This window comes from Balaenoptera musculus, chromosome 19 (genome assembly GCF_009873245.2).
Source record: "Balaenoptera musculus isolate JJ_BM4_2016_0621 chromosome 19, mBalMus1.pri.v3, whole genome shotgun sequence".
In the NCBI taxonomy this organism is placed as follows: domain Eukaryota; kingdom Metazoa; phylum Chordata; class Mammalia; order Artiodactyla; family Balaenopteridae; genus Balaenoptera; species Balaenoptera musculus.
Window position 1 is genome coordinate 57,985,854 of NC_045803.1, and position 16,660 is coordinate 58,002,513.

General features: G+C 57.2%; 1 protein-coding gene across 1 annotated transcript; it reads left to right on the plus strand.

Annotated features, from left to right (window-relative positions):
• The first annotated feature begins 11,173 nt into the window (after positions 1–11,173).
• FOXF1 (forkhead box F1) lies at positions 11,174–15,412 on the plus strand. Its single transcript, XM_036832177.1, has 2 exons — positions 11,174–12,387; positions 13,849–15,412. Exons 1-2 carry the CDS (start codon positions 11,268–11,270, stop codon positions 14,007–14,009), a joined length of 1,281 nt encoding a protein of 426 aa, XP_036688072.1. The 5' UTR covers positions 11,174–11,267; the 3' UTR covers positions 14,010–15,412.
• Positions 15,413–16,660: the final 1,248 nt, after the last annotated feature.

Consider the following 16,660-nt stretch of genomic DNA (forward strand, 5'->3'; position numbering starts at 1 on the left):
TCCACAGTTATTTTCTGGGAGGCGACTAGACAGTGCTCGAATCAGACTCGCAAAGCCAGAGTGAGTCTCGGCTGCTTAAAAAGGAGAGAGAGAGAAAGAAGTTAGGGCAGGTAGGCGGCTGGGAAGGGCAGGCAGCCAGCCTGAAGCTACGTTCTTCAGAAGATGCTGCTTCGCAAGAAACGCGGAGGAAACGTGGAGGCGATGGCGAAGGGGGTGTTAGGATACTCATTACCGGTCTCTTAAAAAGGGCAAATCTGACTCCTAATTGAGTTAGTTTTCATGGCGAATTAAATGGGTCTTAGCCCAGCTTAGGGGTGGGGTGGGAATGACCTCGTGGAAGCTTTGCCTGTAGCTGCCACGTGAACCTAAGTCATTCTCAAACTTTAACAGGAAAAAGGGAGGTGGGAGGAGAACGGAGATAAAAAGATCGATTTTGACCTTGGGAATATAACAAAATGTTTAAAATATTTTGAGGTTTACACTTTTTAAAATAGCAGGTCTTCCCATGTCAGGGCTATATAGACTTTTTGTATGTAATTGATTTCTAATTATTAAGAAAAGTACCCAGCATAAAAATTAACTGGTGCTGGAGTACAGAAATGAAGTACTTAAATGCAAACCAAGTGCCCCAAGGAAATTAGTTTTAAAAACGAACCCATGGTAGGACCTGTATGTGATCAAATTGTTCCCAGATTTGGTGTATATCAAGCATTGAGAAAACATGTTTCAAAATAAAAGAACCAGAAAGTGTGAGTGACTACTTTATCTTTGCACCTCTGTTTGATTTTTAAATTCTACGGGGTAGGAAGCTGCCGGTACGAAGGTGAGCATTGACTGAGATGCAAAAATAAGTACAGCCTAAAGAGACACAGCGCACTTTAAAAGGCAAGGAGCGGCGCTGGGGCAGCTCTGCAGTTGCCCCAGGTTGAGACCTACTGCCTGGGCTGGTCAGGACCACCTCCGCCAAGGGATCCCACTGGAGGTCTGCTCCTGGGGGGACAGGGACCCCATCGGTCCCCAAGGAGCTCAGCCGGGGCTCTCCAATGTCTGCCTTTCCCCAAGTCCTCCTGCCCCAATTTAACTCCACAAAAAGAGTGGCCATGAAGACTTTCCCTGAACACCCTGCGGGAGGGCAGTCGAGGGTCTCAATGAGCCCCCACTCCCAGCAAGACAGATGCCCTGGAGGAGTGCAGATGTCCAGGCCAGGCCCCGCCGCTCTCCGTCCCTGGCGTTTCTCAGAAACCGGGCTGCTGGGGAGCAGTGCCAGGAAGCGGGTGGGGTCGGGTCGGGGCGGGTCGGGTCGGGGCGGGTGGGATGGAAGTGATTCGGAGCCCCCTTACCCCACGCGGGGGTTACAGGGCAGGGTCCAGAAGGCTGGAGACTACTGTTTTGTTATTACGCAGGGTGGAGAGCTGGGGCAGGGGGACGTGAAGCGGAGCCTCCGAGTCAGGAGCTAACAGTCTCCCCTCTTCTTCCTGGAGTTGCCAATGGCAGCCCAGAGTTGGGACCCCACAGGTGCCCTCAGGAGGAGGAGAGAAGTGTCTTAAACCGAGCCACGTTTATGGAGCCGTCGCCGTTTGCCTCTTGCTCTCCCATCTGCGAAATGGGCTCAGCACAGCAGCTCCTTAGCCCGGTGCTGGTACACAGCAGGCGCTCAATGGTTCTCTAAAGATAATGCTGTTCTCATTTAGTCTTCACAGCAGCCCGAGGGTGGGGATATCTTTATTTTCACCGTCATGCAAATGAGAAGAGGGGCTCAGAGAGGTCACTAAGCTGCGCAGAGGCCGCACAGCAGCTGGGGCAGAAAGGTGGGATTCTAACCCAGGCCTTTGGCTGCCGGGCCCCTGCTCCAGAGGCCACCCCAAGCGGGATGGGAGCCCTCAGTGGGCTCTGTTGTCTGCAGAGGGTGACCAGGGACCAAGGCTGGCGGGTGGGGGGGCGGGGTGCGCACCTGAGACTTCATCCCCCTTCCGTGTGGCAGCAAGTTGGCTCTGAGTTGTCAGAGGGCCAGAGGAGGCTCCCCTCCAACCCAACCCGACGCTCTGCTCTGTGAAGTAGGTGCCAGGATTTTGAGCTACGTTCTCTTCCACGCTGCCTAGGGGTGAGGGCAAACCAGAGTGCCCAGGGGAGGGGACTTGCCCCAAGTCTCAGGTGAGCTGATTCCCCTATTTGAGTTCACTCCACCAAAGCTTGGTCCTGTCAAGCTGAGCCCCACAGGATCTCACCCCCAGCACCCCAAACACCAGGGATGAGGGAACACCCCCAATAATAACAACCAGGCTAAGAATTATTCACAATTTGCTAACTACCCAGAAGGAGCTACTGTCACTGTTCTGGTTCTGCAGATGAGGAGACCAAGGCACAGAGAGGTAAGGCCACCAGCCCTGGGTCACACAGCAATGGAAGCCAAGTCTCAATACAGTCTTATTTATTTGTTTAAGAAGTTTGCCCTGGTTCGCATTTATATCCCCCTGCCTTAGCCCCCTCCCAGACCGTGCTCAGAGCTCTTCTGCATTTCTCCTCTGGCTCTCAGGCCGCTCCATGGATGGGTACTGACTTTATCCCCATTTTAAGATAAGGAAAAACAGAGGCACCCAGAGGTTAAATCATTTGCAAAGGCTCTCCTCGTTCCTTGCTGCGCCTGGCCTCCTCCTCTGGCTTTCCTCCCACATGGCCTCAGGGACACTGACAAGGGCCTCACAGAGACCCTTCCCAACTCTCTTGGGAAAGCCCCACCCCAGGGCTAAGTGGGCTGAGGTCTGGGACCTGCTCCTCAGAAAAATGGACACAAAGAAACTTCCACGTCAGAGTAGCCACTGCCCGCCCAACGCTGGAGCCCCGGAGAGAGGTGTCCAGTCACCTGGGGCTGTGCCTTCAGACACACACACACACACACACACACACAGACCTCTGTCTTTCTCTGTCTCTCTCTGTCTCTCCTTCCCTCTTACACACACTCCTTTCCACTCTAGAGCTCCTTGCCCACCTCCTCCCCAAGCAAACCGAGGGGATCCCTCCCTGCGTCCCTCTGGGTGAGTTGTTTTTCTCTCTCTCACCCTAGGCTTTGTGGGAGTCCCTGCTTCTCTCACAATCCGCGTGAGTCTCCTGGGGCTTCGCCCTCTGTCTGTTTGACCCAGGCATCTCTGGGTTCTGGTGACCAGATACCTTGGGGTCTCTCTGGGGTGGAGGAGGGTCTCTGTGTCTCCTGGCCACCTGTGCCTCTGTTCTTTGTCCACAGGGCACTCTACTCAGCTCTGACTGCCCGGGAGCTGTGTCGCCTTCCCCATGTCACACATACAGCTGGCTCTCCCATCGATCGTGCAGAAGACAGACCGGCGAGGCTGTGCAAGTCGGCACGCCCACGTGCAAATCCTCCCAGGGGGTCCCCGGGGCAGCCCGGACACGACCCGGCTGGGACAAAAGGACCCAAACCCAACCTGGGGTGTCGGGGATGCGTGGGAAGAGGGCGTCACCTCCGTTTCCTCAGCAAACCCGGGGCTGTGGGCCGCGCTCAGGAAGGTGAAGTCCCTTCTTCCCCCAGGCACGCTGGGCTGCGCAGATTATGTTTTCTCCTTAGAGATAACACTTGTTTTCATATTTTCCACACCCTCTAAGTGGAAATAGAGCATTACAAGCTATCAGTGGAGACCAATAGGCACATTTTGAGTGCGCACGCTGGCAGGTTTCTGGGAGCAAATTGCTGCTTTTGATTAAGAACCCGATCTGAGCACACCCCCGCCCCCGTCCCTGCTTGGCCTGGCCCTCATTTCCTCATCTCGCCCTCTTCTAAACCCCTGTTCCCCGAAGGTGGTGTGTGTTGTTTTATCTCCCCCTTGAACCTGAGAAATAGAAAATATCTGACGTTTGAAATTTAATTTATATTTTCCTTTTGGTTTTTTTTTTTTTTGGAAACTCACTCATTTTCATCTTCTCTCTCTACATTGTCCTCTCCCTCTGCCCCCAGAGGACTTATTTCCACGGGGCGCCCCCCCCACCCCCCGAGTAAGTGTTGAGGACCAGTCGCTTTCTCTCAGCCGCACCTCTTGGGAGATGCCTCTCTTTCTCTCCCTCCGTGTGGGTCCTTTGCTCAGAAACAAGACCTGGCAGACACTCCCTCCCTCACACCTCCCCATGATGGAGCGAACGTCTTCTCGCCATCTTTTTGAGAGCAGCTGTCTAGGCAGCAGGGATAAAGATACATCGGATGCTTTGGAGCGTGCCCCTGTGGGAAGGAGAGCTGCAGCCAGGCCAGGCACCGGGGTGGGAGCCCCAGGACACGCAGCGTCCCCGGAGTGTTCTCTGTTCCTTAGAGCAGTATGCACTGCTAATGCCAGAAAACTCCCAAAAATCTCGAGGGGAAGAGGGCTGTAAATTCCTGGGCTGCAATGTTGTCAAATATTTCATTGAAGAACGTCATGGAAAATGCGTGCTTTTGGGTAAAAGGCCAAGTGGAGGGGCAATCGCAGGGCTGCAGCAGCGCAAATACGAGCCTCTTTTTTTTTTTTTTGACCAAAATATGAACCGCTCTCTAATGTACAGCTGACAGGGGAGATGAACTGCCAGGACCTGGGTCAGGGATAACCCTTGCCTCAGCTGCTCCCCAAACATGGCCCTAGTGGTCCCCACAGGTGCCGTTTCTGAGCCCCATCTGTGCCGAGGTGGGTGTGGCCGGGCCAGTGAAGCCAGAAGGTATGGCTCTTTCTCCTGCTCACTTTGGGGTACCCCCAGGAACACTCTAAGGGGCCCCGGAATCTGACTTGCCATTGACAAGAGGAGAAAACGGGACTGCGTTGGTTTTGAGTTTGGCTGGCAGCAGCGGGCACAAGCAGGGACACCACCCTGAGGTGTGGGCGTGCAGCACAGAGCAGAAGCCTCTCCAGTGGCCTTCTGAGGGCACTGGGGCTCCCCAGGACTTGGGGTCCCTTCTAGTGCTCATTCTGCCCACGTTCCTTGTCTCTGCGTCTTTTCTGTGCTGGCTGCAGACAGAGGCTTACACGGTCCTGAGCTCACAGCCTCTCAAAGCCCCGCACAGAAGGTAAATCGTCCCCACGTCTCCATGCCACGCCGAGGACAGCCCTCCCTTCCCGGCACGACAAAGGGCAGGAAAGTTGCTCTGTCACTACAAAAACAGACCAGGGGAATCATTCACTTCCTGGGGACCTGAGATCAGAACAGAACCTGCCTGCCAGGGTTATGGTGGGGGTTACTGAGCGAGTGGTGGCCTTGAGGTGCCTCTCGAGGGCACAAAGTCAGGCCTCCATAACTGTCGGATGTGTGAGCTCTGTATTTTTATTATTGCATGCTCGGCTGCGTGCAGATCTCCTGACAGTCTTCTACTCACGCCACCATGCTCCACTGCAAACGCACTGCCTGACGCTTGGGTAGACACAGCGTCACAGCGCAGACCCCTCTCCTTGCGAAACGCTGCCCGGGGTGCTCCGCGCGCACAGGCACCGCGCGTACTTTATGATGTGCGTGTGAAACCACTATATCACGTCCAGTACAACCCATTATATCACGCACACACCTTACAACAGTCCACGTACTTCTATATCATATGGTCCGCAGAGCCTACAATATTCTGTCCAGAATACGTGATGCTGTACACGCCCCAGACTATTCTGCGTGCGTAACCTGCTACGTACTATACACACTTTATAATATTTGGTGTACAGGACACCTCTTATTGCACTCAAATATTCTGCACACACAACGTGTCATATTATTCACATCTTAAAATATTCATTGTGCGTGAAGCCACTATGCTGTACCCACATCCTAATAATGTTCAGCACACAGGAAATAAGTTATATTTGCACACCTTGTGCTATTCTGTGCACACAGGCTTTACATTGTACACCCACCTGACACGATCACACTTACGGGACACTACTCGGTGCCTCTCTAGTTCTATAGTTCTTGCCCTCTGGACAATATTCTGCACATTGGCACACGTGATACGTGTGTACCTCTAGAGTTTGCAAAGAAATACCCCACTTATTTTGTGCACAGATCATCCTATAACTGGGGAGAGGGTGCCCTCTCCTCCTGACTCTGACGCTTCTCCCCACGGTCTCCTGTCCCCAGGGCCGCATTTTCACCACAAACCTCCCACCCCTAACCCCCCACCGAAGTCCGCAAGCCAAGCGGCTTCCTTTACTGCCAAACGCCCACCTTGGTCTGGGGCCTGGCCCGCGCTACCTTCTGTCGCCTTTGGACGTCGCCAGGGAAGGGGTTCGAGGGAGCGGGGACGAGGGAGGCGCGGGCCGGCGCTAATGCAGAGCAGGGCGGCTGCCCTCGCGGTGGGTGGTCGGCGGCCGCCCCCGCCCCCGCCCGCGCCCGCGCCCGCGCCCGCGCCCGCTGCCGGCCCGGGCACAATCCGAGCTGGATCTGGTTCCCTGCTCGGGTTACGGCGCGCTCTCGGCCCGGGCGGCTTCACTTAAGCAATTAGCCAGTAAAAATACCTTGGGCTTGGGGAGTGGGAGACATGGCAGGCGTGTCTGTTTTTACACCCCCCTCCCCATTTTGGGGTTCCTGGGGCCGGCGCTGGAGCGCAGATCGGATTTGGGATGGGTGGGTGTTCTTGATAGATCTTTGCGCTAAGAGCAGAAAGCTGCCCCAATCCCTGTCTGCGTTTTCTCCGACAATCCCTGGAGCTGGGCCCCTGGGGGTTTTGTTTGTTTCTGTTTGGATAGCCTGTCTTTCTCTGCACAGTCTTGTCCAAACCTCCCAACAGCCCTAACAAATAGACGCCATTATTCGTCCCATTCTTTAGATGAAGACACTAAGTTACAGCATGGGGATTATAGCTAACAACACTGTACCATATACCTAAACGTTGCTAAGAGAGATCTTAAAACGTTCTCACCACAAAAAGAAAAGAAAAGAAAGAAATGGTAACTACGTGATGGGATGGTGTCATTTTGCAACATATACATGTATCAAATCAACACTCCGCACACCTGAAACTTACCCAGTGAGTTAATTGTATCTCAATAAAGCTGAGGAAAAATAAACCAATAAATCCCACCCTCCCACTCCCTGCCAAAAAAAGACAAGAAACAAATGCACAAATGGCTTATGCAACATCACTACATAGTGGAGGCTGGATTCAAATTCGGACCACGATTGTGAGTCTGCACGTAGACAGTCTCTGTCCTGTACTCCGGAGGCTTAACCCCTGGTCCTGCTCAGACCTGGATTTGTGTCCTGCCTCTGCAGGGTGACCTAGGACATGAGGCAATGTCACTGAGCCCATCTGTAAAGGGAGGGATAATATTGACCTGGTAGGGTCATCTGTGAAGGTTAAACAAGTATCCTTGGGGTGTTTAACCACAGTCCTGGGTTCGTGGATGGGAGGTTGTGGATTCACGGGTGGGCTCCAGGCATTTGGTGAAACCTTGAAAATCATTCTACAAATGTCGCAGGTATCTGTCCTCTGGAAGGGGTGGGTGTAGGGTTGTAGTTTTCAACAGTTTATCAAAGGGATTCACAGCCCAGAGAAACGTCAAGAACATCTGAGAGGTGTTTATAAGGCGAAGCTCAATACCGGGTGCATGGCCAGCAATCGATAAATCCTATTATCATCATGTGTTTGTGGCCGTGGTTATTATTTTATCACCGTCAGTTCTCCAGTGGGTCTCAGTGCCCTTGAACCTGGAAAGCCAGGGGTGGGGGGGCAACAGAAGCATTTCTAAACACCCCTCTCTCTCCACTCGTGGCCTGTAATGAGGCATCTGGGAGGGTAAAATTCGATGACAGTCAGCCCTTGGAGGTGGAGCAAACCACGGAGAGGTGCTCGCTTGGCAGCACGGGCTGACCCAGGCCAGGGCCTCAGTTTCTCCATCCGCCAAAGGCAAGATCAGGAGCGACCTCTCAGGGCATCTTAAGAGCCGAAAGCTTAGTCTCTGGGCACCTGGAAAAGCCCTCCTTGCCATGGCTGTGGCTCTTTCCAGAATTGCGGGGGGCGGGGGGAGACCTCCAAATCACACAGCTGGAACTCATTCCCCCTCCACTTTACCTCCTGCCCCAGTGGAGACGCGGGGTTGTGGGAGAGCCTCCATCTGCCGCGTTCGTGAGGCTCCGAGGCCGTTCAGCCCCTCCCTGGGCACAGCAAGTGCTGGCCTTCCCCAGCAAAGTCTATTCTACTGTTAGACCTCAGGGGTAAGTGGAGGCCAGGTGGGGCCCTGACTCCACACTTCCTCCCAGGAAGGCCGAAGCTTTCCCACCCCAAAACACACAGGAGCCCGCAAAGGGAGCCGCTGAGAAACGGTGATGTGCAGGAGTGAGGGAAACTGATCTGTGGGTTAGCTGAAGATGGAATCTGTAGCCCTCTCCCAACTAGAGAGGGCCTAAGAGGGAAGGGGGCTACTGGAAAAAGGGCCCCCAACTTCATGCTCTATAGAGCCCCCTCATTTTGGAGCGTCCTGTCAGTGGGGGAGGAGCGAGAGAAAGGGAGGGGTTGCTATCACTTTCTGGGAGCCTCGGGGCTTTGCGTTGCACCCCTCGCTGGCTTGGGAGTGGGGCAACCTCCCCCAATAGCCTCTCTTCTAAAGGCCAGATGTGCTCCCGGCAGCTGGTAGTAGCGACCCCTTCTCGGGAACTTCCCTCCCAGCACCGCGGGGCCTCCTACCCTGCAGCTGCCGTTTGTCGGAAAAAAAAAAAAAAGTGATGAAGAGAGAAATGTGGGAATGCGTGTGCGTGGACGTGTGCGCGCGCGAGTGGAGCGGCCGTGCGTGCGATTGCGTGTGCATGTGCGGCGGGCTGTGCGTGGGCGAACGCGCAGTGCAGGAGTGTGTGCACGTAACCGAAAGTGTGTCCTCGGCGGTGGGCAGGCCTGAGCGCTCGTGCAAGGGTTGGGGCGCCTGAGCTGTGTGAGGGGTGTTCTCTGACGTATGGAAGCCGAGGCCGTGCGCGGTGCTCGGGATGCCTGGGTCGGTGGATGCTGGCCGGGCTCTGTGAAGTGGGAGTGGGTCTGCCAGCGCGCGTCTACCTGCGCGAAGACAACCACACACGACGCGGTCACATCCCACACTCACCCTTCCCCAGCCGACCCCTGCCTGCGTGCGGAGCCAAGGCCGGGAGAGCCGAGCGAAAGCGCAGCGCAGAGAAGCTGGCTTTCTAGTCTCCCGCGAGCGCGCTCCGCCAGGGCAGGCTACGCCGCCGAGACCCCTAGCTCCTCGCATGGACGTGCCAGGCGCCCCGAAGGCGACGAGGCGTCTACCGCCGATGCCGAAGGCATCGGAGCGAGCAGGGGCGTCAGCGGGTTGACAAGGAGGCCCGAGAAACCCGAGAGGCCGGTGGGCTTTGAAAAGCGCCGCGGGGCCGCACTCCGAGCCCGGCACACGCCTCTCGCCCCAGCTCGCGCCGGGGCACGGCGTCCTGGCTCCTCGCGACGACCCGCGAAAACACCCCTCGCCTCCCTCCTCCGAAGTCTGCGAGCGAACAGCACTCACCTGGGTCCCCGCGTGCGGCGTTGCGCCCGGCTCCTGCGCCATCCTGCGCTCGGCGCCACCGTCCCCCCTACCCCGTCCTAGCCAGCACCCCAGCGCCGGGAGGTTGGCGGGGTAAGGCTGCGTGCGAGCCCCCCGCTGCGGGCAGCCCGGCGCGCCAGGGCCGCCCGGGCCCATGCTCCCCGCCCGCGCAGACTGCTTTCCGGAACCTGGCCTGGCGCGCAATGTCAGAGGCCCCCGCGGCGGCGGCAGGCCGAGCCCACAGGGGCATTAGGCCAACTCCCCCCGCGCACGCGGAATTCTCTATTATTATTATTAAAGAATCCCCCAGAACGTGTTTACGTTGAGCCGTATAAACTTCCTGCCAGGGCCTTTACCATCTGCGAGAAATCGGGACCTGCTCTTGGGAAGCGGGGACACAGGGACTGCGGGGCCAAATAGGCGGGTTTTCAGTGTGCATGCTGGGGGGGGGGGTCAACTGAGCTATGTGTGAGCTCAGATCAGCGTGGCTAGTGTGCACATGAGTGGGAGTAGGTGCGAATTGAAGCTCCTGTGGGCTTTGTGTGCGCGTGAGTGAGCGCAAGAGTGGGCACGCACATGCCTGAGCGCCGTGTGCGCGTGAGTGGGAACGAACGCGTGGGTGTGAGTTTGCACGTCTGAGTCTGCGAAATTTACCGGGTTTGCATGTGCATCAGTGTATGCATGTGTGTGCAAGAGTGCACAAGTGAATGAGCGTGGCCGCTTGTTCGGGAAGCCCGTGAGGTGTTGGTCCCCGCAAGGCCAGAGGTTCTCATTCGCTCCCCGAACGGCCCGCGGCGCCGGAGACAAAGCGGCAGCGACCCGCCCTGCGGTTTCGTTTTCCGCCCGCGCTCGGCTCCATCGGCTGCCCGCCCGCTCGCGCGGGGCTGGGCGAGTCCGAAAAGTCCCGGGCGCGGCGCAGTCCTTCCCGGGGCGGGGAGAGTGGGTAGGCGGTTCCTCGCGGGAACACACGCCCGCCGGCCGCGGGGACCCGTAGCCGAACCGGCTGTGTCCGCGATGGTCACGATCCGGCGGCCACGGCCGTCACTGCAGTTGCGATTTGCCATCGAGCAGTACGCGTCGGGGAAGGCCCGGGACCCGGAGTGCGTTTTCCTCCGCGCGGCCCGGGCAGGGAAGGCGGGGGGCCTGCGCGCAGCTGGGCTGAACCGCGGGCCGAGGGCGCTTTAACACTTGCTCGCCAGGTTGGTGGAGGCGGGGCGGGTTCTGCAGGCGGCCGCTGGGAGGCGAGGGTGGGGGCCCTTTAAGCGCCCACCACCGCGGGGGCCGGAGGGGGGCAGGGAGGGGAGGGAACTCCTGGAGGGTCTTACGCCGGCCCGCGAGACGCCGCCGAGAGACAAGGCAGAGAGGGCGGCCTCGGCTGGAGTCGTGGAGCCGAGCGCCGCGGGTGGTGGGGACCGAGCGCTGCTCCCCGCGGAGGCGCACGGCCACCGGCCCCAGAGGTGGTGCCTCCCCCAAAAAACCGGTGGGGGGCTTCCTAGCGGCCTCCGCCCAGGCTGCAGAGAGCCTGCTCTCAGCCTCCGCTCGGCTCCTTCCCTTGTGGGAGGGAAAGAGGGAGGAGAGTAGGTGGGGGGAGGAGGCAGCTGGAGAGAGAGGGGGCTCTGCGCCAACCGCCCGCGGATCCAGCAGCTTCTCGGGGAGGACGAGCGAGCGAGCGGGCGGGCGAGCGAGCGAGCGGGCGGGCGAGCGAGCGAGCGGGCGGGCGAGCGAGCGAGCGAGCGAGCGAGCGGGCGGGCGGGGGAGGGCGCGCCGAGGCTCGCTCGGGAGAAGTGGCCGCCGATGACGGCAGAGGTGCAGCCAGCCCCGCGCGCGCAGCCCCCTCCCCCTTGCCCTCCTCCCCCTCCCCCTCCTCTTCCTCCTCCTCCTCCTCCTCCCGGCTCGTCGGCGGCGCAGAGCAGCAGCGGCAGCGGCGGCGGCGGCAGCAGCCACCCGATGTCTTCGGCGCCCGAGAAACAGCAGCCACCGCACGGCGGCGGCGGGGGAGGCGGCGCGGCCATGGACCCCGCGTCGTCCGGCCCGTCCAAGGCCAAGAAGACCAACGCCGGCATCCGGCGCCCCGAGAAGCCGCCCTACTCGTACATCGCGCTCATCGTCATGGCCATCCAGAGCTCGCCCACCAAGCGCCTGACACTCAGCGAGATCTACCAGTTCCTGCAGAGCCGCTTCCCGTTCTTCCGCGGCTCCTACCAGGGCTGGAAGAACTCCGTGCGCCACAACCTCTCGCTCAATGAGTGCTTCATCAAGCTGCCCAAGGGCCTCGGGCGGCCGGGCAAGGGCCACTACTGGACCATCGACCCGGCCAGTGAGTTCATGTTCGAGGAGGGCTCCTTTCGGCGGCGGCCGCGCGGCTTCCGAAGGAAATGCCAGGCGCTCAAGCCCATGTACAGCATGATGAACGGGCTCGGCTTCAACCACCTCCCGGACACCTACAGCTTCCAGGGCTCCGCCGGCGGCCTCTCGTGCCCGCCCAACAGCCTGGCGCTGGAGGGAGGTCTGGGCATGATGAACGGCCACTTGCCGGGCAACGTGGACGGCATGGCTTTGCCCAGCCACTCGGTGCCCCACCTGCCCGCCAACGGCGGCCACTCGTACATGGGCAGCTGCGGCGCCGCGGCGGCCGGCGAGTACCCGCACCACGACAGCTCGGTGCCTGCTTCCCCACTGCTGCCGGCGGCCGCCGGTGGGGTCATGGAGCCCCACGCCGTCTACTCAGGCTCCGCGGCCGCCTGGCCGCCCTCTGCCTCCGCGGCGCTCAACAGCAGCGCCTCCTACATCAAGCAGCAGCCCCTGTCCCCCTGCAACCCCGCGGCCAACCCCCTGTCCGGCAGCCTCTCCACGCATTCCCTGGACCAGCCGTATCTGCACCAGAACAGTCACAACGCCCCAGCTGAGCTGCAAGGTGAGTGGAGAGGCTGAGCTGCCCCAGTCCTGAGGGGAGGGCATCTGTGAGTGCACTGCAGACCCAGCCCCCAGAAGCTGCTGACCGCCCCGGGCCACAGCCTGCGGCCACTGCCGTGGGGTGCCAAGCCCCATGCTGTGGGGAGGCATCAGCTCCCCAGGGTACCTCTCAGCCCCACCTCTCCCCATTTGAGGGGTGAGTGCAGCCTGGAGCCCCCAGTATAGACTAAGATGTCGTCGTCTTTTCTGTTTCAACTCCCAGCTGCTGGCTGCCCCAGCCTGGCCAGGTAGGCCCCATCCCCACCAAAGACTTATTAGACTCCAATATTCTAAGTCCCCTCAGGTCCCTTAGCCCCCTCACACCTCAGCAAGTTCCCAGGATGGAGCCAGGCCCAGCCCCGGACAGCTGGCTCACTCTCCCCAGTCGCCCCAGAAAAGCTGCGGGAGAGCCGCCTCTGCTCTGAGCCGGGCAGGACGGAAGAGTTAGGCCCAAAGCCGGCCGGGCTCCACGCTTGCTCAGAGGCTCAGAGGCCGGCCTTTCAGGAATCAGGCCTGGGGCACGCGAACATTGAGTCGGGGCATTTTATGGTGACAGAGGCAGAGAGGGGACCCGATCGAGGGTCAGAGTTGCAGGCCCCCCGCACAGACTGTTTCTCAGGAGCCAGGTTTTCAGGTCTCCAGGTACCGCCCCACCCGCAATCCTCCGAGAAAGAAGGTGCACAGCAATCTTCCCCTCTGAACCTTCCATCTCGGCACCCACTAGCAGCCTCCTTCTGGGCCTGGTTCTGAGAAGAGCTTGGAGTGATCCAAGCAGGGGCCTGTCAGGAGTCAGCTGTCAGCAGCCTGTGGGAGGGAGGAGCCGGGCCTGGAGGCTGGAGGGGCCCTCTGCACGGGGGTTGCCCAGCTTGGGCGGCTTCAAACTCCAGGCGGGCTCCAGCTGTCCCAGAGGCTCGGTTCTCCTAAGGGCCCTTCCTCTGGAGAAGCCACCCTTGGCCCCCGTGTTGGCCCTGTCGGCCTGGCTGGCTGCTCTGGGGCCGCCGCAGCCTTTGGGGTTGGAAGGTGGCTGCCCAGCGCCAGGCACAGGCCCCAGGCTGTCCTGAACGTGGAGGCCGCTGGACCTTCTCTGCTGGCGCATCTCGGCCCCCCTCACCACTTCCCCGTCAGCCTCTGGAAGCCCCCGGCCCAGGCTCGGTGTCCAAGGTGGGAGAGGCCCAGGCAGCGGGCACTCAGGGGAGCAGGGATCCTTGCCAGTGTCTGGGGATCTTCCCTTTGGGCGCTAGCCCTACGGAGACCGGGAACTCGGACATGGGGAGGCGCTGTAGAGGGGAGGCCTCCAGCCCTGCGCCCGAGCCGGGCAGGCCTGCCCCGTGCGCCCCTCGGGTAAAGGCGCTTCTCCACCTGGAACTCTGGCCTCCGGAGGCTAACCCTTTAACGTCCCCTTTCCTGTCGCCTTGCCCTGCAGGCATCCCGCGGTATCACTCGCAGTCGCCCAGCATGTGTGACCGAAAGGAGTTCGTCTTCTCTTTCAACACAATGGCATCCTCGTCCATGCACTCAGCCGGCGGTGGCTCTTACTACCACCAGCAGGTCACCTACCAAGACATCAAGCCGTGCGTGATGTGAGGCCACAGCCCCCGGGGCCCTCCGGGCAGGGGCTAGCCGGGCACTGGGACTTCGGAACCCATCGCCAGAAACTGCTTTATTTTTGAGGTATAACCGTCGGCAGAAGAAAAGGGTTTGACCCCTCCCCGACCGGATTATTCGGGAAAGGAATCCCCAAAGCAAAGACGGAGCCCCGCTGTCGGCACCTCCCCGCCACTCCCTCAACAGTTTCTTTAAAATGGTGGTGGTGGGGCCGGATCTGACTGCAGCTGTTGAAAAATAAATATCTATTTTTGATCCTATTGAAACCGGCTGAGAAGGTGCTGTGTTGGGGAAAAACCCTCAACATCTAAACAGGCATTCTGAGGTCTCTCCCCCTCCAATGGCAAAAGTCGGGGAAGGAGAAAGGCAAACATGTGAGACCGTCTTTATCAAATACTTTTATTTTTTGGTTGAGTATTTATCTTTTTATTTTTAATTTTTTTTTGAAAGAATGTCTTGGAATGCGCGTCTCCTTTCAGAGCCATCTTTTGCAGGGAAGGGGGGGCAAGAAATCGCCTTCTCCCTCCCCACCTCAGAAGTCCTCCCATCAACCACAGGTGGATCCTTGTGCGAATAACTTGCATTTCTGAAGCCACTGCTCGTCTTAGGAAAGAAACCAGAAGGAGCCCAGAAGCGGCGGCTCTCGGGCCTCTGCTGCCGTCCCCCTCCACCTTCCTCTCCTTCCTTCTCTTCAGTGATTTTGGTTTGGTTTCTAACTTTATTTTGACTTTTTTGGTGGGTGTTTTTCTCCCGAGACCTGGCTGTCTCCTGATCTCTACTGTAAGCCTTCTGGTGGGAGAGTGAGGAAAACACGGCGCCGCGGGGACCGGGAAGGCCCGCTGAGCGCTCGGATTCAGGATTGCGGTGACGCAGAAAGGTTAAGGCACTTTTAAAAAACGATAGCAAGGCTCATCCTGTTATTTATTCTACTTTCTTTCCCTAATAATCGAAACACCGCATAGGCTCCTCCGTTTATCAGTATTAATGGTGTAACTTTGTTGGCAATATTTGCCGCGTAGATTTTTTTTTTTAGGTATCCATTGTAAATTTGAAACTAAGTCCGATCTGTGTAAAGACAAATTTCCATATGTTTTATATAAATAAATATATATATATATATATATAAAATGAAGGACCCCCCCCCTTTTTTTAGTATTTTGGCTGCTGGGGTGCAGCGTCTGGGACACGTATTTTAAATTTCCTTCTGCACTGTATAAAAATGACAATTTGAGGATGTTTTTGCCTTTTGTGTATTTTTTCCTAAAAAAGAACAAAAATAAAAATGTATAACGTTTGTACATGGCCTTTAATATTGTATCAACTAGAAATAAAATCGCATGAGTATTTCATTGGGATTGCAGAATATCTTCCAAATACAGACAGAAAAGAGCCTGGGATATCTAGCCTTTTTTTTTTTTAATTTAAAGTATGGATGATTCTTAATACTTTTTTCTTCTTTTTTATTTCTTGGCTAATCCTTCTCTTTTCACTCTTCATTTCACGCTGAAGTGAAATCTGGACAAGAGTAACTCTTTTTCTTGGCTTCTGTTTTTTAAGAAGAGCCCTCTGCCCCTCTAAATGTCATTTCTTGTTTTAAAGAAATAAGCAAACATTTAAAGAAAAACTATAGTTGTCCCTCCCCCAGGGAAAAACCATATATATGTGTGTGTGTGTATATATATATGTATACATGTAAAATATTTTACACTTTTGTTTTGGCCACTCCAAGACCAATGAGAATTGTACTTTGAGTTTCAGACTTTACTGTTCCCATATTCCAGCTGTTATAAATCATGGAACATCTTTTAAGGTTTTTTTTTTTTTTGGTAGGATTTTTTTTTTTTTTTTGTGTGCCCTGCACTTGGTTTTCCCCAATGGAGAAGCGAGTAAAATTTGAGCAGGAAAAATGCTGTTGGTGGGAGAGCAAGGTGATAGGCATGTTTCCAATCTGCTTACATTTCCCCCTAAATCATTAGGGGAAAAATCCATTTTAAAAAGTCTGTCTCCCCTACTGACCCTCTTTCTATTCCAATTCCCAGCTACCTAGGAAAACAAACACAATAAAGTCACATTGTCGGTGCAGCCGTTCAAGACCCACCGCAGTTTCTCCGCATCGTGGGGTCGTGAGCCTCTGAACCTGGTTCTTCTCAAATTTGACATTCTGGACGTGAGGGCAATTTCTCCGGTGCTCTGTTACATCAAAATTATCAATAAACTCGCCCAGGCAATTAATGCCCCAAACTAACAGCTGTCTATAAAACCGAGATAAAGGGCACAGGAAAAAGCCGGCGACTCCGTCCCTCGGGGTCTTGGGCGGCCGAAGCGGCGGGCCCAGGTCTCCTGGGCAGCGGACGGGGAGCAGCTTCACGGAGGGCGGAGGAGGCACTGTCTTCCGGGGCAGAGGCCACCTCTCTGCACCCCCTGCCTCCCATCGGTGCCCAGAACGGGGCCAGAGAAAAGCCCCCAGGCCTCCAGTGCAGGAACGTCGCGGTGGGGCTCCTGACAACCTTGGCAGGCAGGCAGGCAGGCAGGCAGGCAGGAGTGGGGCCCCCTACTTCCTCCATCGGAGCCTGCGCCCCAATTAGGATGGAGGCTCCGGGGAAGTGGGGCTGATTAGGAGAAACCCAATG